The 23154-nt window shown below is 55.4% G+C and overlaps 1 protein-coding gene, 1 long non-coding RNA gene and 2 pseudogenes across 4 annotated transcripts in view; 3 read left to right on the top strand and 1 right to left on the bottom strand.

Moving 5' to 3' along the window:
- LOC146421301 (uncharacterized) overlaps positions 1–23154 on the bottom strand; it is a 167787-nt pseudogene that overhangs the window by 127189 nt on the left and 17444 nt on the right. The gene's annotated exons all lie outside the window — the stretch shown is intronic.
- The window catches only part of LOC146421296 (class II histocompatibility antigen, B-L beta chain-like), a gene marked incomplete at its 5' end in the record, with an annotated part of 66397 nt that continues 45173 nt past the window's right edge, over positions 1931–23154 (top strand). Inside the window, one exon of the mRNA XM_085047138.1 lies at positions 1931–2141. Within this exon, the coding sequence (XP_084903264.1) occupies positions 1931–2141 (211 nt within the window). The remainder of the gene's footprint in view (positions 2142–23154) is intronic.
- On the top strand, positions 2343–3945 carry LOC146421305 (uncharacterized). The gene is made up of 2 exons (XR_014848731.1): positions 2343–3098; positions 3425–3945. It is a non-coding gene; the product is annotated as an uncharacterized LOC146421305 (long non-coding RNA).
- LOC146421304 (uncharacterized) lies at positions 5349–19460 on the top strand (annotated as a pseudogene). Its single transcript, XR_014848721.1, has 4 exons — positions 5349–5521; positions 6237–7087; positions 16987–16991; positions 18641–19460. The product of XR_014848721.1 is annotated as an uncharacterized LOC146421304 (transcript).

The raw sequence follows: 23154 nt of genomic DNA, 5'->3' as shown, positions 1-23154 counted from the left end.
GTTCTCCGCACCTCCCGGCCCCGCCTCGGCACGCAGCCCCCGGGGCAGCCCCACGGCCCCCACGGCAGCTCCCAGCCTCCGCCAGCCGCCCTGCAACGGCCCAGGGGGAGCAGGCCAAGGGACGAGGCTGCCGGCGCCCAGGGGACGCCAGGGACAGCGGGGACACTTCACAAGCCTTTGATGCAAAAGAGAAAATCATCAGGAAGGAAAAAGAAACAGCAGCGCTGGCTCCAGAGCACAGGGCCACACGAGGCCATGGCACATTGCAGTGGGGTGACGCTGGCCCCATGCCAGGCACCCAGCAGAGCTGCTCTCTCACTGCCCTGCACAGCCGCCATGGGGAGAGAAAATTGAACCAAGGCTTCCTGAGTTGATAGAAGGACCTGGCTAAGAGATCCCTCATCAAACACCTTTGTGCACAAAAAAGGCTCGCAATTGGCAATGTAAATTGAATTTATTGCTAACAAACTCGGAGCAAGAGAAGAAGTAAAATTTGACCATTTAAAAAACATTCCCCTCACCTGACAGGGATCACCTGGAATAGGGATCACTAGGATTCTGCCCAACGGGGATCACTGGGGATCATCCAATGCAGATCTTCCCACTGGATATGGAGTTGGAGCAGCAATGAAGCTCTTCCTGCACTCAGGACACTCGCAGGGCTTCCCTCCCTGGTGCTTCCGTTGGTGCTGAGTCAAATGAAAGTTCGTAGAGAAGTTCTTTCCACACTCAGGACAATCGTAGGGCTTTTTCCCGGTGTGGATCCTCTGGTGCACCATCAGGTTGGAAATCTGGCTGAAGCTCTTCTCACATTCCCCACACTCACAGGGCTTTTCCCCAGTGTGGATCGTCTGGTGCCGGATCAGTTCAGATCTCCACCTGAAGCTTTTCCCACATTCCCCACACTTGTGGGACTTCTCTCTGCCCTCAGGCTTCTCTCCCAGCTCCAAGTTCCGGCTGCATCTCTGGCCGCCTTCCCGGCACAGTGAGGCTCTTTCCTCCTCACAGCTCCCTGGGCTGCATTTGCTCCTCCTCGGGCAGCATCTCCGGGCCTTTTCCTCCTCCTCCATCCAGCCACGCCTTGGCAATGACAAATCCTGCTTTGGGGAAAAAACAAGGGCTCAGCACCTTGCCCTGGGGGTTCCTCCTGCCCAGCTCCAGCTCTGCAACTCTCCCACGGTTTTGTCCCCATAAAATCCCCAAACCACCACCATTCGCCTCAAAACCCTAACAGGATTTCCCCCTCTCTGCTCTTTTCACTTTGGCCTCCCCAGGGTCTCCCTTCCCTGCACTCATGGGGCCCCCGTGGCACCCGGACTTCCCTATTTTCCAGGGTCCCACTTAGGGATGATCCGGGGGCTTTGGGGCTCCCAGGGGTACCTTCTTCCCTCATTCTCTGCTCCGCACTTCCAGGGATCCCAGGCTTCCCCCTTATCCACGCTCCCCCCTCTCCAGCCTGCCGGGGCTCCCCCAGCTCCGCGATCGCACCTCTCCGCTCACACCACTCCGGGGCTCCCGCCCTTCCCCTCCACCGCTCTCCCGGGGGGACCCCATGCCCCATGTCCCCCTCCCACCCCGCCACAGGGCCATGGCCACCTGCAGCCCCCAAAATATCCCCCTAAAGGGCCATTGGCGCCTCATCTTTGGCCTTACACCACATCCAAACATTCCTTCCGCACAATCAAACCCTCCCAGAGACCCTTCACGAGATCTGGGGCTCAATCCCGGAAGCTGCGAGCTCCAAACACCCGCCGAGAAAAAACGCCGCTCGGGGACCCCCGAGACATTTGGGGCGACTTCCTCCTCCCCTTACCTGCGCCATGCGGGGCGCCGATGCTCCTGGGGCCGCGACAGACAAAGAACTCCGCGCTGCTTCTGCTGCTCCTCCTCTTCCTCCCTCCAAGCTCTTCCTGTTCCTCCTCTTCCTCTCTCCTCCTCCTCCCGCGGCTCCTCCTCCTTCTTCCTCTCGCCTCGTCCTCCTCCTCGGATCTCCGGCCTTTCTCCCGTATCCCTCCTCATCCCTCCTCCTCCTCCTCCTCCATCCCTTCTCCTCCTCCCGCCAAACCCAGCGCCCACCCTTTCCCCCCCTTTTCCCCACGCCGTCGCATCCCGCGGGAGGAGCCGGGATGGAGCCGGGGCAGGTCGGGCTGGGGCAGCGCTGGGCTCCGGGCCAGGCCTGGGCGCCCCCCACGCGCCCCCTCCCCAAATTGGCCTGGCGGGAAGCGCTGGGGGCGAGGGGGGGGGGCGCAGGTGGGGTTGGGGTGGGGAGCGCTGGGCGCTGCGGGTCTGCCTGGGAACTGGAGAGTCATCAGCACCGCGAGCTCGGATTGGATCAGAATCGCTCAGCGCCTTCTCCCATTGGCTCATTTTCGCGGGGCTATTTTCGCGGGGCTGTTTTTCTATGGGGTTTGGAGGTTCTGGGGGTCTCAGGGGGGTCTCAGCGCCTTTTTTAGGGTTCGCTGTGTACCGTGTCGATGTTCAGCTGCCTCCCAAGGCCCCCAGAGCGGGTGACACCTGGGGACTTTAGTGGTTTTGATTGGCCCAGAACATCAGCAAGGTATCTTTAACATCTAAGAGAAATTTAAACCCCTCAGTAGCTGGTGTAGTAAGCCTGAAGAAGTGTCTGAGGGGTGGGGAGGGGCACAAAGATGGCTCCTGTGTGTATCCTGAGTGAACGTTCTGGAAGTTTTTCATCAAGTCCACCACAGTCAATCTCTGATGGCTCTGAAAGTGATGGACATGCTGAACCCCAAAAAAGGTGTTGAAACCCCCCTGAGCCCCCCAGAACCTTCAAAGCCCAGATAAAAACAGCCCCAAAACATAGCCCCGCGAAAATGAGCCAATGGGAGAAGGTGCTGAGCGACTATGATCAACTGCCTCGGGGAGGTCGTTGGCCTCTGCTGCACCATGTGAATAAACATCTTCCATGGACACAATGCACAGACCCTCCTCGCCTCCTTTATCACCGCCGGTTGTGGAAGCAGACAAACCAGAGCTAGCCTTATGGCTCCCCGGCCGGTGAGAGTGCAGTGTCTGCCCTGGGATAGAGGGTTTGGAGCTCTGAGGCGCTGAACCGGGCTGGGTAGAGACACTCTAGGGTAAGGTCTGCTATAACATCCTGTAAACTGCAACAGATAAATAGTTCCCACCACTGTGGGGTATCTAATTCTATTATCCCTAATTTTACTGCATCTTTTAAAATATTCTGAGCAATGCAATGTTCTTCTTTTACACATTCTCTACATAATCCTTTTGGTGGGTAGCCTCCTCTGCAATGGTAATACCACTTCTCCGTGTAGTAATGACAAATTATACAAATAAAGGTGTGCATACAAAGACAATAATAAAGACAAGTGGCGATAACTATACAAACAGAGGAATAACAAGATACTGTACAAACAAAGGGCACTCATCCTCTAAACAGGAGATCCTGGCGACTCTTGATGTCAATTCTCCCTCTGGAGTTGTAACTTCAGCTCTCTAGGAACGCAGGGAACCATCTAGTTTTTAGTTTGAATTGCTCCTTTTACTCAGAATACATGTGTCCATCCTTTTCTGCTGTTTGAATCGCCGTCTCTGTGGTTCAAGAACTAGAAAAAGTCTTTTACAATATGGGGTTAGAGATGTTTCTTTTCATGTTTTTTGTCAACACTTTGTCACCTGGTTTTATTTTCGGTATCACAAATTCCAGAGGAATGCTTTGAGTCAGTAGCCCCTTTCTGATGTTCAACAGAGCCAAAGGAAGGCACTTGACCCATAACCTTTTAGTAAGATGAGCTTTTATGGTACTATTCATTCTTTCACCCTGCCCGAGTTCTGTGGATGCTGTGGGGTGTGGTAGTCCCACCGTGTCTTTAAGGCTTCAGCTAAATTCTTTATTATTCTGGATGTAAAATGCATGCCCTGATCAAAGTCTGTAGTATTTATTAAACCAAAGCGTGGAATGATACCTTCTAAAAGATGTTTATTCACTGAGCTGTTGCTCGGGCAGATGAGAATGTTTTTACTCAGTGGGTGAGCTGCTCCACTATTACAAGCAGACACTTATTCTCTGTCATTTGATAGCTCAGTGAAATCTACTGGTATTTTTTTTTTTACGATAATTTTTATAACTTCTTTTCATAAAAATTTCACTTTAACAACTGTTCTTAATAATTAAAATTTATTTTAAAGTAAATAAAATTTTAATAAAATATATAAAAGTTCATTAAACCAATTAAACTAAATTGATCCAAATTTACTAAGTCAAATCGAATCCATTAAAATTTACTAAACTTAATCAAAAATAAAATCAAATTAGCTAAATGGGATCAAATCCAATTAAAATCAAAGTTTAACTGATGTGAAACCGATTAAAAATTATGTATACTTAATCAAAATAATAAAATTAATTAAAATTTAATATTAAAAGGACATTTCTGACTGTTACAATTTTCGTTTCTAGGTGGTGTGACCAACTCTAAAATTTCTTTTTAACCATTCCTGTTTGCTGCTAGCTAAAAAGAAGTGTGTGCCTACTTTTGTTTTGACTTTTTCTTAAATATGTTTTCACAGAGGCGTAACTACAACCTCTAATTGACCCAAACCTGGCCACCAGCATGTCCATCACTTTCAGAGCCATCAGAGATTGGCTCTGCTGGACTGGATAAAAAACGTCCAGAACGTTCACTCAGGACACACAGGAGCCATCTTTGTGCCACTCCTCACCCCTCAGACACTTCTTCAGGCTTACTACACCAGCTACTGAGGGGTTTAAATTTCTCTTAGATGTTAAAGATACCTTGCTGATGTTCTGGGCCAATCAAAACCACTACAGTCCCCAAGTGTCACCCCGCTCTGGGGACACTGGGAGGCAGCTGAACACCGACACGGTACACAGCGAACCCCAAGAAAGGCGCTGAGACCCCCCTGAGACCCCCCAGAACCTCCAAACCCCATAGAAAAACAGCCCCGCGAAAATAGCCCCGCGAAAATGAGCCAATGGGAGAAGGCGCTGAGCGATTCTGATCCAATCCGAGCTCGCGGCGCTGATGACTCTCCAGTTCCCAGGCAGACCCGCAGCGCCCAGCGCTCCCCACCCCAACCCCACCTGCGCCCCCCCCTCGCCCCCAGCGCTTCCCGCCAGGCCAATTTGGGGAGGGGGCGCGTGGGGGGCGCCCAGGCCTGGCCCGGAGCCCAGCGCTGCCCCAGCCCGACCTGCCCCGGCTCCATCCCGGCTCCTCCCGCGGGATGCGACGGCGTGGGGAAAAGGGGGGGAAAGGGTGAGCGCTGGGCTTGGGGGGAGGAGGAGAAGGGATGGAGGAGGAGGAGGAGGAGGGATGAGGAGGGATGAGGGAGAAAGGCCGGAGATCCGAGGAGGAGGCGAAGGGAGGAGGAAGGAGGAGGAGCCGCGGGAGGAGGAGGAGAGAGGAAGAGGAGGAACAGGAAGAGCTTGGAGAGAGGAAGAGGAAGAGCAGCAGAAGCAGCGCGGAGTTCTTTGTCTTTCGCGGCCCCGGGAGCATCGGCGCCCCGCATGGCGCAGGTGAGGGGGAGGAGGAAGTCGCCCCAAATGTCTCGGGGGTCCCCGAGCGGCGTTTTTTCTCGGCGGGTGTTTGGAGCTCGCAGCTTCCGGGATTGAGCCCGAAATCTCGTGAAGGGTCGCTGGGAGGGTTTGATTGTGCGGGGGGAATGTTTGGATGTGGTGTAAGGCCAAAGATGAGGCGCAAGTGGCCGTTTCGGGATATTTTGGGGGCTGCAGGTGGCCATGGCCCTGTGGCGGGGTGGGAGGGGGACATGGGGCATGGGGTCCCCGCGGGAGAGCGGTGGAGGGGAAGGGCGGGAGCCCCAGAGTGGTGTGAGCGGAGAGGTGCGATCGCGGAGCTGGGGGAGCCCCGGCAGGCTGGAGAGGGGGGAGCGTGGATAAGGGGGAAGCCTGGGATCCCTGGAAGCACGGAGCAGAGAATGAGGGGAGAAGGGACCCCTGGGACCCCCAAACCCCCCGGATCATCCCTAAGCGGGACCCTGGAAAATAGGGAAGCCCAGGAGCCACGGGAGCCCCATGAGTGCAGAGAAGGGAGACCCTGAGGAGGCCAAAGTGAAAAGAGCAGAGCGGGAGAAATCGTGGGAGGGTTTTGAGGTGAATGGTGGTGGTTTTGGGGTTTTATGGACACAAAACCGTGGGAGACTTGCAGAGCTGGAGCTGGGCAGGGGGAACCCCCAGGGCAAGGCACTGAGCTCTTGTTTTTCCCCCAAAGCAGGATTTGTCATTGCCAAGGCGTGGCCTGATGGAGGAGGAGAAGGAAAAGGCCCGGAGATGCTGCCCGAGGAGGAGCTACAAACGCAGCCCAGGCAACTGCGAGGAGGAAGGAGCCTCGCTATGCCGGGAAGGCGGCCGGAGATGCAGCCAGAGCTCGGGGCTGGGGGAGAAGCCTGAGGGCAGAGAGAAGCCCCACAAGTGTGGGGAATGTGGGAAAAGCTTCAGGTGGAGATCTCAGCTGATCGGGCACCAGAGGACCCACACAGGGGAAAAGCCCTACAACTGTGGGGAATGTGGGAAGAGCTTCAGCCAGGTGTCCAACCTGATCATACACCAGAGGATCCACACCGGGGAAAAGCCCTACAAATGTGGAGAATGCAGAAAGACCTTTAGATCGAAAACTGAGCTCCTCAAGCACCAGGTGATCCACACTGGGGAAAAGCCCTACAAGTGTGGGAAGTGTGGGAAGAGCTTCAGCTGGATGTCACACCTGATGCGGCACCAGGTGATCCACACTGGGGAAAAGCCCTATGATTGCGAAGAATGTGGGAAGAGCTTCAGCGACAGCTCCAACCTGATCCAGCACAAAAGGATCCACACCGGGGAGAGGCCCTATGAGTGTCCCAAGTGTGGGAAGAGGTTTCAGACCAGCTCCCATCTCCTCCTCCATGAGCGCATTCACACCCAGGAGAGGCCCTTCCGCTGCCCTGACTGCGGGAAGGGCTTCAACCGAAATGACACCCTCATCATCCACCGGCGCATCCACACTGGGGAAAAGCCCTACAAGTGTCCCAAATGTGGGAAGAGCTTCTCAACGAGCTCTAACTTGACTCAGCACCAACGGAAGCACCAGTGAAGGAAGCCCTGTGAGTGTCCTGAGTGCAGGAAGAGCTTCATTGCTGCTCCAACTCCATGCCCAGTGGGAAGATCTGCAGTGGATGATCCCCAGTGACTCACTTTGGTCAAAATCCAGGTGACCCCCATTCCAGGTGATCCCCATCAAGTTAGGGAAAGTTGTTTTAAGTGGTCAAATTTTACTTCTTCTCCTGCTCTGAGTTTGTTAGTAATAAATTCAATTCACATTGCCTATTCCGAGCCTGTTTTGTGCATGAAGGTGTTGGATGAGGGATCTCTTAGCCAGGTCCTTCTATCAACTCAGGAAGCCTTGGTTCAATTTTCTCTCCCCATGGCGGCTGTGCAGGGCAGTGAGAGAGCAGCTCTGCTGGGTGCCTGGCATGGGGCCAGCGTCACCCCACTGCAATGTGCCATGGCCTCGTGTAGCCCTGTGCTCTGGAGCCAGCGATGCTGTTGCTTTTTCCTTCCTGATGATTTTCTCTTTTGCATCAAAGGCTTGTGAAGTGCCCCCGCTGTCCCTGGCGTCCCCTGGGTGCCAGCAGCCATGTCCCTTAGCCTGCTCCCCCTGGGCCGTTGCAGGGCGGCTGGCGGAGGCTGGGAGCTGCCGTGGGGGCCGTGGGGCTGCCCCGGGGGCTGCGTGCCGAGGCGGGGCCGGGAGGTGCGGAGAACTTTGTCGCTATTTGCAGAGCAATGGCGCCTTGGGCCCGGGCCCGTTGCAGGGCTGTTCCTCATGTGCGGCTTTGGCCTCGGCCAGCCCGGGGGGCACTGAGAGCGCGGGGCTTGGGCTGTGCGCTGTGCAGAGCCCGCGCCTCGCTGCCCTTGGCTGGCTGTGCTGTCACTCGGAATTGTCTCAGCGCAATTGCTGCCTGGTGACAGCGAGCGGGGAGAAGGCCGGCGCCAGTGTCACCCGCAGGCACAGGCAGGCAGGCAGGGCTTTAGTGGGGCAGCAGCGGCGCCATGGTGGGAGCGTGTGTGCGGCCCGGGAGCGCTGAGGCAGAGCTCGGAGGGGCTGTCCCAGCGCAGGTGGGAGCCGCGCTGGCTTGTGCCGGGGCTCGGGGCTCGCTGCGGGCGGATGGAGGGGATGGAGGGGGCGGCAGGGGGGCTGTGGCGGCTTCGTTCTCCCGTGTCCCTCCCTCCCTCCATGGCTGTGGCGCCGTGTTGCCGCTGGCCTGAGGCAGCTGAGGGAGCAGCTGCCCGCGGTCTTCTTGCCGCTGCTGGCTCGGCAGGAGGTGGTGCCAGAGCAGCGCTGGCTCGTCCCACTTGCTGTGGGTAGGACAGAGGTGTCTCTCCTGTCCCTGGGACAGTTTCTGGCCATGCAGGATCGGGCTGGGAGCCCCTGGTGCAGCAGGAGATGTCCGTGCCTGGGGATGGGTGTGATGAGAGGAACTTGAACGTCTTTCATAACCCAAGGCACGCGGGAGAAAGAATAACGCGTTTAGTGCAGGCAGGGGAGCCTCGTCCCAGCCTGTTGCCTCGGGAGCAAAATCATCGAACTTCCGCCTTTCCTGCCAGGCTCCGCCTGCTGTTCCAATCAGACACAAAGGACGCTGCCAGCGCTCAATGTCCCCGGCTGCAACCCGCCAGTGCTGGGGATGCAGGGGACAATGCTGAGCCCCTCAGCGCTGTTTATTGTCACCTCAGTCCCTGTTCTGCAGGAGATGAACGTGCAGGAAGAGGAGATGATGTGGAAGTTGATGTGTGGCTGCCTGGGCTGGGGCTGGGGCTTTCCTTCTTCTTCTGGAACCATCCCAGAACTCATCCTGTGCCTGTCATATTAAATGTTTATACCCTAACCCCGTATTTATATATTTAACCATTTGTCTATTGCCTTGACACATGTGCTGCTAAAGGAATGGGACATTGGGTAGAGCATGGTGCCAATAATGCCAAGGTTGGGATTTCACCCCACAGAGGCCATTCAGTCAAGAGTTAAACTCGATGATCCCTGTGGGTCTTGTCCAGCTCAGAGGATTCTGTGATGCTGTGAAATGGCCTTGTGTGACCCCAGCAACATTACTGTGCCAATGCTGCTGCAGTTACTCCTTGTTACTTCATTACTTTTCTTCGTGGCTAAACCAAGACATCAATACATGAATACATTCCATCTCTACCTGTGCCCAAAAATCGTTGCTGTCTCTTCCTGAGCTGCTGTTTTGGCCACAATGGGAATCGCGGGGTGGAGCTGCTCCCTTTTGAATTGGAGCTTCAAAGCTGAGAGCTTTCTTTGTGTTCCAGCAGTGTTTGGTGAGTGTGGAGTCTCTGCCTCGACGGGATCCTTTGGAGCTCGATGACAGTCCCAGGAGCATTGGTGACAGTGACAGCCCTGGGAACATCACTTCTCTGTCCCCTCTGGCCTGTGGTGACAGGGGAGGACTGAGCTGGATCATTCTCCTGAGCATGAGGAAGCGCAGGGCCAGAACCAGCCCAGATCTCTCATCATGCCCCGTTTAACCATCCATCACTGTAGTTGTAAAACTGTGTCCAAAGCTGAAGTGAAAAATGCCTTCTCAGCACTGCTGATGTCTCAGGAACCAGGTGTTCTCCATGCCAAGCAGAGAGATCCCAGGTGTGAGCTGAAGGAGAGTGAATTGTGCTCCAGTCATGGGGTTGTGAAGGAGATCTTGTGTCTCCAGAATGGATCAGTAGCTGCAGTTTCAGACTTGCCTCAGGCAGAAGAACCCACTTGTGCTAAGCAGGAAGGTGCCAATGATGAGTGTGCAGTGAGTGAAGATGTGGAGAATGTGTTCCACTCCCTTCATGGGAGTGTGGAGGAGCTCTCAGGACCTCAGAAGGGAGCAGCAGCTGGGCTTGCACATTTTGCTCAGGCACAAGAACCCATTTGTGCTAAGCAGGAAGGTGGCACTGGTGAGTGTGCATCACATGAAGATCTAGAGAATGAGTTTCACTCCCTTCGTGGGAGTGTGAAGGAGCACTCTGATCCCCAGGACCGATCAGCAGCCCTGGTTACACTCTTGCCTCAGGCAGAAGAAGCAACTTGTCCTAAGCAGGAATGCGCTGCTGGTGAGTGTGCAGCGAGTGAAGATTTGGATGAAGGATTCTGCTCCAGTAATAGGAGTGTGAAGGAGGCCCTGAATCCCTGGGGCAGATCAGCAGCCTGGAATAAACAGAAAAGAACCCTTGGATGATATCTGGGTGAGTGCAAGGCCAGTGCTGTGGCCTCTAGGGAGGGGACAACAGACAGTGTGAGCCCAGGAGCACAGGGCTGGCAGGGTGTGGCTGTGTCCAGGGCTCTGGAAGAGGCCTGGTGCTCTGCTGGGCCCCAGCAGTGGATGGGATTGACACGCCTGGCCCTGAGCAGTTGACCCACACCTGTGTGCCTGTCCCTGGCTCTGTCCCCGGCTCTGTCCCCATCCCTTGTCTCTCCTGCTGCCAGTAGAGTCAGGAGGACACGGGCTGAGGGTCCCTCCTGTGCTCCCCAGGTGTTGGATGGAGGATGTGAGGGCTGGGCCTGCTCAGGACAGCTCCATCCTCATGGCCTGCGACTCTTTCCAGCTCCTGTTGAGTGGATCAGATCCCATCCCGTGCTCACCCTGGCTGTGCTGACTCTGCTCCTGCTCCTGGCTGTGGCTCTGGCGGTGTTCTTGGCTGCTGTGTCAGGTAAGGAGGAGCAGCAGCCTCAGCCCAACCGCTCGGGGCACTGCGGGCTCACTGCTCCCTCACGGCCGGGATCGTCCCTCAGCCCCGCTCTGACCAATCAGCGCGCGGGAGAACGAGGAGTGGCGGCTGAATCAGCCAATCGCTGCGGCCGAGGAGGTTTGAGCGGGAAAATCAGCCAATGGGAGCTTGGGCTTCTCCGTGAGGGGAGAATCCTCAGCCCTTCTGTTCACTCTGCAGGGAGAAGCTGTGGAGACACTCCGGTTACTTCAGTTACTCCGGTTACATCTGACAATCCATGGCGGCTCGCCTGTCCCCATGGCTGGGTTGGGTACAACAGGACCTGCTACTTCTTCTCGAGGGATCACCACTCCTGGGATCAGGCTCAGACTCAGTGCTCTGAGCTTGGGGCCTCCCTAGCTGTGCTCAGTGAAAGGGAAATGGTGACTGAGGGGATTTGGGGTGGCTGAGGGGAGCCTGGAAAGCTCCTGGGCTAGGGGTGCAGCTCTGACTGTCAGCTCCTCTCTCCTTGCCAGGAGTACCTCTTCCACCTCAGTGGGAATGTCGATTCCTGGCTCGGGCTGCACAGACAGGGCCAGCGGCTGCAGTGGGTGGATGGCAGCAACTTCAACTCCTTGTGTGTCCTGGGGGCACAGGCAGGGCCTGGGGGCACAGGGGCACAAAGTGTCTCCCTGAGGTTCTAGCGCTGTCTCTGCTCCTCTCTGCAGGGTTTCTGTGCTGGGCAATGTGGGTGTGTGCACTTGGCTGAGAATTATCTTGGGAGACAGCCCTGCTCAAATCCACTGCCCTATATCTACCGCAGACCTCAAACTCACCTGTAACACGATGGAGAAAAGATCTCTGTTCGGGGAGTGATGTTCGCCTCTTCCCCCAGCATGGGGATGTCTTTCCTCAGCTGCAGCATCTGCCTTGCACTGATCCTCAGTGTCATCTCAGTGCTTGTTCTGTAGGAGATGAACCTGCAGGAGGAGGAAATGATGTGGAAGCTGCTATGTGGCTGTCTGGGCTGGGGGTTGCTTTCTACCTCTGGAGTCATTCTAGGCTTCCTGTTTCTCTTGCACTACATGTTTCTATAGTGATCTTTTCTATAGATACGGATATAAGTCTGTGGGAAGAGATTTCAAACACATTCTCCTAATACCGTATTTCTACGCTAATCCTGTATCTGTACATTGATCTACTTCTTTGTATACAGACTATGAACAGGTACTTCATATGAATGTGACCTTCCTTGGTGTAAGGTAGCAATAATGCGAAGGTGTGGATTTGACCCCACCTGGGCCATTTCCTTAAGGACTGGACTAATCCTTGTGGTCCCTTCCAGCTCAGAGCATTCTTTGAGACATCCTTCTGTGACCTCCATCAGTAGTTATGGTGCCAATGTTGCTGTTGTTGTTATTTACAGTATTATTTTATTACTTTCACAATAAATACTTGTCAGGGCTGCACTGTCCCTCGTATCCCCTCAGCACCTGCAGCCCTGTCCCTTGCCCTGCTGCCCCTGCCCCGGGGGCTTCAGCCGAGCCAGAGCCTCTTCCCAGTGCTCCCAGTACTCCTAGTCTGCCCGTGCAGCCTCCAGCAGCCAGCGAGGCCTTCAGCTGGGCCGGCAGAGAGGAGCTGCTGGGAGCTCCCAAATCAGTTTGGTTCTGTTTGTCCTTCCTAGCCTGGGGAACAACGATTTGGGAGTTTTCTGCCCAAACCTCGTCCGTTCCTCCGCTCAGCCCAAGGGGTTTGGGGAGATTTTGGCTTTTTGGGGGAAATCAAAGCGATGTGGGGACAAGGTGGGATTGTCCCTCAGAGCCGCTCTGTCCAATCAGCGCGCAAGAACGAAGACTGGCGGGAGATTCAGCCATTCAAAAGGAGCAGTGGGGTTTGGGCGGGAACATCAGCCAATGGGAGCGAGCGGCGGGCTTTGGGCGGGTTATATAGAAGGATCTCTGAGGGGCTTGAAGCCTCCCGGAGCCTCAAAGTCCAACTCGGGGTTGTCCTGGAATGTCCCGGGCTGGCCAGAAGGCCAAGGAACTGCTGTGGTGAGTCCGGGATGGAGCAGAGACCTCCTGCAGCCCAGGCAGGAGCAGGAGATACCTGAGAGAGACCCCGAGCCCGTGGGAAGCCCCTCAGAGCCATGGCAGTTGCTCCCGGCGGGACTCCCGGCCTGTTCCTGAGGGACTCTGTGCGGTGCCTCACAGGATTCCATCATTCCAATGTGAAATTCCACCCTCTGGCGGAGGCACTGGGCACTTCCACCTGAATTTGAGCCAATTTCATCAGGTTTGGGGACTTGGGGACATCGGCAGCACTGGATGGAGCCAGAGGCGCGGGGAAGCAGCTGGAGGGGAATTTGGGGCAGAGCAGAGCTTTGGGCTCTGCCGGAGCAGATCAGAGTGATCAGAGTTCACCATGCAGCACTGCCTGCGGGTTCTGTCAGTTGTTGTCGGCCAGGTCCTGGGGAGGAGGATCAGCAGCTCTTTAACTTGTACAGCTCTTTAACTTCAGGCAATGACAGTTCTCCTTGGACTCTCCCGGGGCACTCAGACCTTTCCAACACCTCACTGACCCCAGGAGGGTCAATGTGCTCCCATTTCCCTCCCGGGCTCTCTCGGAATTTTCTCCTAGAGAAAAACCTCACAAGAGCAGAAAACCCCACAGCAGCTCTGGACCACACTGATGGGAAGAGCCAAGGAATCCTGAATGTGATGGCAATTTACTGTTGGAGTAAATGTTGTACTTTTATTCCAGTAAAAAATTGTAAATTTACTGTTCCAGCCCAGCCCTGAGGTGGTGACTGAAGGTCTTGTGATTGATGCCTTGGGGCGGATTTGAGTGAAACATATTGGAATGTATAAACTATATTCTTAGTTTTTATAAGAATATAAGAAATATTTCTATAAGGCACAAGCCTCACTGAGCTTTGCAGCCAGGAAAACACAATTTTGGGGGTTTTGCTCTCTGTTCATGATGTGGTTTGAACACAGCAGAGCAGAGGCAGGAAATGTCACTGTCCATTTGTGCAGGTGGTTGTTGTGCAGCGATGGTGGCAGCAGCTCCCACATCCTCCCTGTTGGCTCTCACGTTCCCCCCAGCATCTCAAAATGTCGGGAGAGGAACGAGCCTGGAATGTTCTGGGGCGCTCAGGAGGCCAAAGAACTGCTGTGGTGAGTCCGGGATGGAGCAGAGTCTCCCTGCAGGAGCTCAGGGGATGCCTGAGAGAGACCAAAGCTGCTCTGTCAGTGCCCTCCTCACCCTAGGCAGGAAACAGTAGGAATATGTATTAGACTGCTGCAATAGAAAAGGTTTTTAAAGCTTATCTCCATCAATATCAGGCGTGCTTCTGGTTAATTGCCAAGCACTCAGCGCTGTTACTTTGCTTTATTGTCTTTGTTCCCTATTGTGCTTTATTAAACCTTTTAAATGTTAACAGGACAGTGATACCTTTCACACAAGGAAAGGCTGGAGGGTCAGGATGAGGGTGGGGAGACATCACTCATGGTTGTAACAGAAGCGATTTGAGGAAATTAATTGAATTGATTATCAAACAAATCACAGCAGGAGAATGACTAGTAAAATAAATCCTACAAAAACACCTTCTTCCCACTCCTCTCTCCTTTCCAGGCTTCCCTTTATCCTCCCCACACAGGGACTGGGATCACAGCCAGCTCATGTCACAACTTCTGTGGGGTTTCTGCTCCATCCCAGACTCACCCACAGCTCTCAGCACCTTCAGCTCCAGGTCATCCCAAACTCTCACCTGTCCCCCGAACCAGGAAATGCCTCTGAAACCAGAAAATCGGCTGTGAAAAATGGGTGTTTGCAGTTGTTAATAAACGAGCCCCGAGGGGATCTGCAAAAACCAGATTTAATCTTAAGCGACAGAATGACAGAGTTCTTTGGCAAGAGTCACTCTGCTGCTTACGGGGCAGTCAAGGCACAGCAAGGGGAAATAAGCAAAAAAACCCAGACGAATTGCAGGATATTAAACTGGAAAGGGAGCAAAGAACACTGTGGGTGTGTGAAAGCACGGTGAGGAGGAGGATAAAAAGAAACCAGATGAAAAAGCTTCACAGCACTCAACCTTATCGGTATTTTAACTTCTCTGAATCTATAACATAACTTATGCCTTCACTGATGGCTCAATTTAACAGAAGACCAACATTTGGCAGCATTTAACTTGGTTTATAACTCTAACTTAACCTCACTTACAGGCCTGATTTAGTCAGATATCCGAGGCACTCAAACACCTCAGAGCAGCATTTCTGCCACATTTGCCAAAACACAGGCACAGTGTGTGCACACAGAAAGAGTCAGTGCCAGGGACCTGTCAGGAATTCCCCTCAAGTACAGCGAAATGCTCACTCTGGATCCTTTTCCGTCTCCCCAGGGAGGGAAGGGTTGATGTTGCAGAGCAGAAAGGCCTTGCAAAGTGAGGGCCTTGCTGCCCTTGTAAAATCCTTGCTCACTTCTGTTACTTTGGCATTCTGGGAATGACTCAGCCAAGCTGGAGGTGAAAAACAAGTTACATAATTGTAAAACAATTATTAGTACCACTAAGTGCTCTCACCGTGGGGCTCGTGGGTGGTTGTACCTGATGCCTGTTCCTATCACGGTCTATAGTGGTTGGTTAAACACATCTGTTATGCCTCACAAGTATGTAAACTCATAACAAATGAACGGTTTAGGAACCCTGGATTTTTGCAATAAAGGGGTCTTTGCCATACCATCATAGAGATCGTGTGTTTAACGCCGCAGGTTGAGCCTCAAGGAGTGGGAGGTGCCTCGTTTTTTGGGGATCCCCCAAGTTCAGCAAACGGGAGATTTCCCAGCTTGGAGAGGCCTCACTCAGAGGGAGGAGCTGCTCCTCATTTTGGGGCTCATTTTGGATTGCTGTTTATAGGGCCAGAGAGATGGGCTTTAGTCATGTACAGGAAATCATGCTATGAAAAGACAACATCCATAAAGGAGACAGAGGAGTCCTGTGATTTTATTAGAATAAAGGGAGAGAATCCGATGAGGCACACGCCTGCGGGGTTTTCTTTCTCAAGGTTTCGGGGGTGCAGCCCCCTTTTATCCCAAACTCCCGTCCATGTGTTGCCCTGTTCCTTCCCCCACTGGCTGACGTCCTAGGAAGGTACAGCCTTCCCGAACTGCCTACCACATATTTCCCCCTTGAACTTGTCGTTTTATCCCAAAGTTCAGAAACTCAGGCTTGTGCAGACCCATTTGGTGTTTCAGGATTTTTCTGTTTCTGGGCCCTGAGCAGATGTCATGTGGCAATTCCTGGCATTTAGCCAGAGTCAAACTGTGACATATTCAAACCTACAGCTTGAAGTTGATCGAGTTAACACCCATCCCCTCTGCCATGGAATTATAAAGACATCAGCACACATCTTCCCTATCAGAACAATGCTTCACCTAGCCACAGTTTGGGTCTCAGCCTGCTTGGAAAGTGTGAGCGCAGGGATGCTGTGGCATTTCGCAGGGAAAAAGCGTGTATTAAACCTTATAATTTATGCTTGGATTTTGTATCTTCGAGCTCTTTCCTAATCTAAACGCTTTTGATTCTTCTCCTGGTTTTACTCCACAGGGAAACACAAACCTTTTTCTTTTCGTAAGGAAAAGAGGAGCTCGTTGGACCCGTGCCTGAGATGCAGCGATGTTTACCATCAGCTCAGAGGAGCTAACAGGGGCGAGGAATTATTTTAATTGGGCAGCGCGGGGCGCACAAAACGATGTGGAACTTTTTTTACCAGCTGCGGGACACGGAAGACACTGCCTCGCCCCCATGGCTGGTCCGCTTGTCACTCTTCGTAATAGAAGCGCTGATTGCTCAGGACAGGGCTGAGGGACGGTCCCGCCCCGCCCCACCTCATTCGAGCATTCGCAGGTCCAGCAGTGCCTCCGGATCCTCGGGAGCTGCAGCAGTCAGCGGAGCGGAGCGGCTGCAGTGAGCGGAGCGGAGCCCGGGGAGGCGGCGGCGGAGCTCGGAGAGGCTGTCCCAGCGCAGGTGGGAGCCGCGCTGGCTTGTGCCGGGGCTCGGGGCTCGCTGCGGGCGGATGGAGGGGATGACGGGGGCGGCAGGGGGGCTGTGGCGACTTCGTTCTCCCGTGTCTCTCCCTCCTTCCCTCCCTGGCTGTGGCGCCGTGTTGCCGCTGGCCTGAGGCCGCTGAGGGAGCGGCTGCCCGCGGTCTCCTTGCCGCTGCTGCCTCGGCAGGAGGCGGTGCCGGAGCAGCGCTGGCTCGTCCCGGTAGCAATCAGTAGGACAGAGGCGGTAGCCCTGTCCCCAGGACTGTTCCCGGCCATGCGGGACGGGGCTGAGAGCCCCTGGTGCAGCGGGAGATGTCCGTAGCCGGGCAGAGTTAAACGCACATTAAATGTAGATATTCCATATATGACTTGTGAGTCATCCCCGCTCAGTGCAGGGGGAGAACTCCCGAAAGCCGCCCGGCACCCCGGCAGGCGCAGCCAAGTTCCGCCTTCCCTGCCAGTCCCCTCCTGTTGCTCCGGGCAGGGACCCAAAGGGCGCTGCCAGCACTTGCTGTCCCTGGGCTCCAAATCGCCAGCTCAGGGGACTCAGGGGACAATGCTGAACCCCCTCAGGGCTGCTGGTGGGACCCACCCTCGGTTCTGCCGGGGCTCGGGGCTACCTGCGGGCTCTCCGTGCGGGAGGCGACCGCGGCGAGGGGGGCTGTGGCGGATTCGTTCCACCGTGTGCCCCCGGATCCCCGTGTTTCTCCTGACCTGAGGCCGCTGAGGGAGTGGCTGCCCGCGGGATGCGACAACGTGGGGAAAAGGGGTGAAAGGGTGGGCGCTGGGTTTGGCGGGAGGAGGAGAAGGGATGGAGGAGGAGGAGGAGGGATGAGGAAGGAGCGGCAGAAAGGCCGGAGATCCGAGGAAGAGGAGGCGGGAGGAGGAAGAAGGAGGAGCCGCGGGAGGAGGAGAGAGGAAGAGGAGGAGCAGCAGGAGAAGCGCGGAGCTCTTTGTCTGCCGCGGCCCCGGGAGCATCGGCGCCCCGCATGGCGCAGGTGAGGGGGAGGAAGAAGTCGCCCCAAATGTCTCGGGGGTCCCCGAGCGGCGATTTTCTCGGCGGGTGTTTGGAGCTCGCAGCTTCCGGGATTGAGTCCGAAATCTCGTGAAGGGTCGCTGGGAGGGTTTGATTGTGCGGGGGGAAGGTTTGGATGTAGCGTAAGGCCAAAGCTGATGCGCAAATGGCCCTTTAGGGGGATATTTTGGGGGTGCAGGTGGCCATGGCCCGGTGGCGGGGTGGGAGTGGGACATGGGGCATGGGGTCCACCCGGGAGAGCGGTGGAGGGGAAGGGCGGGAGCCCCGGAGTGGGGTGAGCGGAGAGGTGGGATATCGGAGCTGGGGGAGCCCCGGCAGGCTGGAGAGGGGGGAGCGAGGATAAGGGGGAAGCCTGGGATCCCTGGAAGCACGGAGCAGAGAATGAGGGAAGAAGGTACCCCTGGGACCCCCAAAGCCCCCGGATCATCCCTAAGCGGGACCCTGGAAAATTGGGAAGTCCGGGGGCCACGGGAGCCCCATGAGTGCAGGGAAGGGAGACCCTGAGGAGGCCAAAGTGAAAAGAGCAGAGAGAGGAAATCCTGTTAGGGTTTTGAGGTGAATGGTGGTGGTTTGGGGTTTTTATGGACACAAAACCCTGGGAGACTTGCAGAGCTGGAGCTGGGCAGGAGGAACCCCCAGGGCAAGGCACTGAGCTCTTGTTTTTCCCCCAAAGCAGGATTTGTCATTGGCAAGGCGTGGCCGGATGGAGGAGGAGGAAAAGGCCCGGAGATGCTGCCCGAGGAGGAGCTGCAAACGCAGCCCAGGGAGCTGTGAGGAGGAAAGAGCCTCGCTGTGCCGGGAAGGCGGCCAGAGATGCAGCCAGAGCTCGGAGCTGGGGGAGAAGCCTGAGGGCAGAGAGAAGCCCCACAAGTGTGGGGAATGTGGGAAAAGCTTCAGGCGGAGATCTCAGCTGATCCAGCACCAGAGGATCCACACTGGGGAAAAGCCCTATGAGTGTGGGGAATGTGGGATAAACTGCAGTTCGAGATCTGACCTGATCCGGCACCAGAGGATCCACACTGGGGAAAAGCCCTACGCGTGTGGGAAGTGTGGGAAGAGCTTCAGCCGGATGTCACACCTGATGCAGCACCAGGTCATCCACACTAGGGAAAAGCCCTACGAGTGTGGGGAATGTGGGAAGAGTTTCAGCCAGAACTTCAACCTGATCCAGCACAAGAAGATCCACACCGGGGAGAGGCCCTATGAGTGTGGGAAGTGTGGGAAGAGGTTTCAGACCAGCTCCAATCTGCTCCGCCATGAGCGCATTCACACCCAGGAGAGGCCCTTCCGCTGCCCTGACTGTGGGAAGAGCTTCAAGCACAACTCCACCCTCATCAGGCACCAAATGATCCACACCGGGGAGAGGCCCTACGAGTGTGGGGAGTGTGGGAAGAGCTTCTCCAGGAACTCTCACTTGGTTCTGCACCAACGGAGGCACCAGTGAGAGAGGCCCTGCGGGTGTCCCAAGTGCAGGAAGAGCTTCATTACTGCTCCAACTCCATCCCCAGTGGGAAGATCTGCAGTGGATGATCCCCAGTGATCCCCATTGGGCAGAATCCTGGTGACCCCCATTCCAGGTGATCCCCGTCGAGTTAGTGGGAAGTGTTTTAAATTGTCAAATTTTACTTCTTCTCCTGCACTGAGTTTGTTAGCAATAAATTCAATTCACATCGCCAATTGCGAGCCTGTTTTGTGCACAAAGGTGTTTGATGAGGGATCTCTTAACCAAGTCCTTCTATCAACTCAGGAAGCCTTGGTTCAATTTTCTCTCCCCATGGCGGCTGTGCAGGGCAGTGAGAGAGCAGCTCTGCTGGGTGCCTGGCATGGGGCCAGCGTCACCCCACTGCAATGTGCCATGGCCTCGTGTGGCCCTGTGCTCTGGAGCCAGCGCTGCTGTTGCTTTTTCCTTCCTGATGATTTTCTCTTTTGCATGATATGCTTGTGAAGTGCCCCCGCTGTCCCTGGCGTCCCCTGGCAGCCGCGTCCCTTGGCCTGCTCCCCCTGGGCCGTTGCAGGGCGGCTGGCGGAGGCTGGGAGCTGCCGTGGGGGCCGTGGGGCTGCCCCGGGGGCTGCGTGCCGAGGCGGGGCCGGGAGGTGCGGAGAACTTGGTCGCTGTTTGCAGAGCAATGGCGCCTTGGGCCCGGGCCCGTTGGAGGGCTGTTCCTCATGTGCGGCTTTGGCCTCGGCCAGCCCGGGGGGCACTGAGAGCGCGGGGCTTGGGCTGTGTGCTGTGCAGACCCCGCGCCTCGCTGCCGTTAGCTGGCTGTGCTGACACTCGGAATTGTCCCAGCGCAATTGCTGCTTGGTGCCAGCGAGCGGGGACAAGGCCGGCGCTGGTGACGCCCCCAGGCAGGCAGGCAGGCAGGGCTTTAGTGTGGCAGCAGCGGCGCCATGGTGGGAGCGTGTGTGCGGCCCGGGAGCGGCGGCAGCGGGCGGAGCCCGGGGAGGCGGCGGCGGAGCTCGGAGAGGCTGTCCCAGCGCAGGTGGGAGCCGCGCTGGCTTGTGCCGGGGCTCGGGGCTCGCTGCGGGCGGATGGAGGGGGATGGAGGGGGCGGCAGGGGGGGCTGTGGGGGCTTCCTTCTCCCGTGTCCCCTCCCTCCCTCCCTGGCTGTGGCGCCGTGTTGCCGCTGGCCTGAGGCCGCTGAGGGAGCGGCTGCCCGCGGTCTCCTTGCCGCTGCTGCCTCGGCAGGAGGCGGTGCCGGAGCAGCGCTGGCTCGTCCCGCTTGCTGTGGGTAGCACAGAGGTGGGTGCGCTGTCCCCGAGTCTGTTCCAGGCCATTCGGCACCGGGCTGGTAGCCACATCGTCTACCGGCAGGTGTCCATGCCCGGGGCTGTGTGGGACGGGAGGAACCTGAGTGTTCCTCACAACCTAAGTCTCTATGGAACAGAAAGAAAGACGCGTTCAGGGCTGGCGGGGCAGCGTCGTCCCGTCCTGTTGCCCCGGGGCGGCTGCAGTCATTCATGCAAGTTCCACCTTCCCTGCCGGGACCCCGTCCTCTTCCAGACAGGACACAAACGGCATTGCCAGCGCTCGCTGTCCCTGAGCTCCAACCCTCAGCACAGGGCATGCAGGGGACAATGCTGAGCCCCTCAGGGCTGCTGGTTCTTCCCCCCCGGCAGGCTGAGCCCGATCCGCAGCTGCTCTGTTCCCACACTCGGCAGCTCCCGGGCGCTGTCCCTAACTGTCCCTAACTGTCCCTGCCTGGCTGTGCTCAGGGACTGGGAAGTGGTTAGTGAGGGGTTTGGGGGGTTTGGGAAAGCCAAGGGGATCCTGGGGAGCTCCTGGGCCAGGAGTCCATTGTTTGCTCCTCTCTCCTTGCCAGGAGTTCCTGTTCTGCCTTAGCAGGAATGACGATTACTGGCTCAGGCTGCACAGACAGAGCCAGCGGCTGCAGTGGGTGGATGGCAGCAACTTCAGTTCCTCATGAGTCCTGGGGGCACAGGCAGGGCCTGGGGGGCACAGGCAGGGCCTGGGGCCACAGGGCTGCTGGGACTTTTCCTTGTGAGCAGCACTGTTTCTCCTGCTGGGGAGGACAAAGCACATCTTTCTCTGCTCCTCTTTATAGGTTTAAGATCCTTGGCAATGGAGAGTGTGTGTTCCTGCGAGAGGGAAAGTTTAGGAGTACAACCTGCACAGATCACCTGCACTATCTGTGCAGCAGAGCCCAAAATGAGCTGTAACTGGGGATGGAGGAATTACCTTCTCTGTGCTGAGCACTCACAGCTCAGCCTCTTCTTCCCCCCAGCACGGGGATTTCCTTCCTCAGCTGCAGCACCTGCCTTGCACTGACCCTCATGGTCACCTCAGTGCCACTTTGCAGAGTCACCTCAGTGTCTGATCTCAAGGAGATGAATCTGTAGGAAGAGGGGATGATGTGGAAGCTGATCTGTGGCTGCCTGGGCTGGGTGTTCCTCTCTCCCTCTGGAGCCATTCCAGGATTCTTCCTGTTTCTCTTGCACTACATGTTTCTACAGTGACTTTTTATATATACATATATTGATATGGAAAAGAATTTCAAATATGTTCTTCCAGCACTTCCATTGCATTTACACACTAAGCTTGTATCTATATATGAAAATATAACACTGTGAGTATAGACCTACATGTTCTTCTAAAACTGTATTTATACACTAACCTTATATATGTTAGCATATATTTATATAACACTCTGGATACAGAACTACATGTTCTTCTAACATTGTATTTATACACTAACGTTGCATATATTGATATAACACTGTGGATACAGATTTGAAACATGTGCTGTGAGAAAGATTCTCTGAGCTTTTTCCCCCCTTCCACCAGCACAGGCGCCTGTCTGTGGCTTCCAGGGCTGAAGGCTGAACTCTTAATTCAAATTCAAATTGTAGGTAACAGCTCTGGCCTGATGGCTTATCAGCTAAGCATGCATTTGAAACCAGCACAGAAACCGCTGAATCATCCCATGAAGGACCTTCACCTTGGAGGGGGCTTTGGGGGTCTCCAAAGACCACCAGGATATACGGAGCATGCGTGGTGCACATGCTAATGATATTAATGACTTCTGAGAAATGATTTGTATAACCACTCCTATCCTGAAGAATGTAATTAATATTCATGATTTTACCTATAACACTGTGTCTTTGGGGCACTGAGGGATGTGTGTTTGGTGGAAAAAATTCCCACACATCTGGTGCACCGAATAAAGCAAATACCCACTGCTCTGACTTGGTCTCTGAAGTGTCTCTGGGCTTGATTGGGGTGAATCAGCTGCCATGGTAATGGGACCTTTGTGGGAGCAGAGTGCAAAATAATGCCAGGGTTGTGATTGGAACCCACAGGTGCCATTCCCTTAGGATTTGGACTTGATCCTTGTGGGTCTCTTCCAACTCAGAGGATTTTGTGAGATGTTGTGTGACCCCCACCAGTATGTACAGCGCCAATGTTGCTGTTGTTGAATTCTTTATAATATTTTTTTATTAAATGCTTATGAAGCATCCCTGTGTCCCTTGTGTCCCTTGCCCTGCTGCCCCTGCCCCGGGGGCTTCAGCCGAGCCAGAGCCTCTTCCCAGTGCTCCCAGTCTGCCCGTGCAGCCTCCAGCAGCCAGCGAGGCCTTCAGCTGGGCTGGCAGAGAGGAGCTGCTGGGAGCTCCCAAATCAGTTTGGTTCCGTTTGTCCTTCCCAGCCTGGGGAACAACGATTTTGGGAGTTTTCTGCCCAAACCCTGTCCGTTTTTCCGCTCAGCCCAAGGGGTTTGGGGAGATTTTGGCTTTTTGGGGGAAATCAAAGCGATGTGGGGACAAGGCGGGATTGTCCCTCAGCCGTGTTCTGACAAATCAGAGTTAGAGAACGAGGAGTGGCGGCAGAATGAGCCAATCTCAGCTAGGGCGG

Source organism: Lichenostomus cassidix, unplaced genomic scaffold (assembly GCF_008360975.1).
Source record: "Lichenostomus cassidix isolate B80296 unplaced genomic scaffold, HeHo_3.0 HiC_scaffold_33, whole genome shotgun sequence".
In the NCBI taxonomy this organism is placed as follows: Eukaryota; Metazoa; Chordata; class Aves; order Passeriformes; family Meliphagidae; genus Lichenostomus; species Lichenostomus cassidix.
The sequence above is the reverse complement of the archived record's forward strand: the minus strand, read 5'-3'. Positions and strand labels throughout refer to the sequence as shown.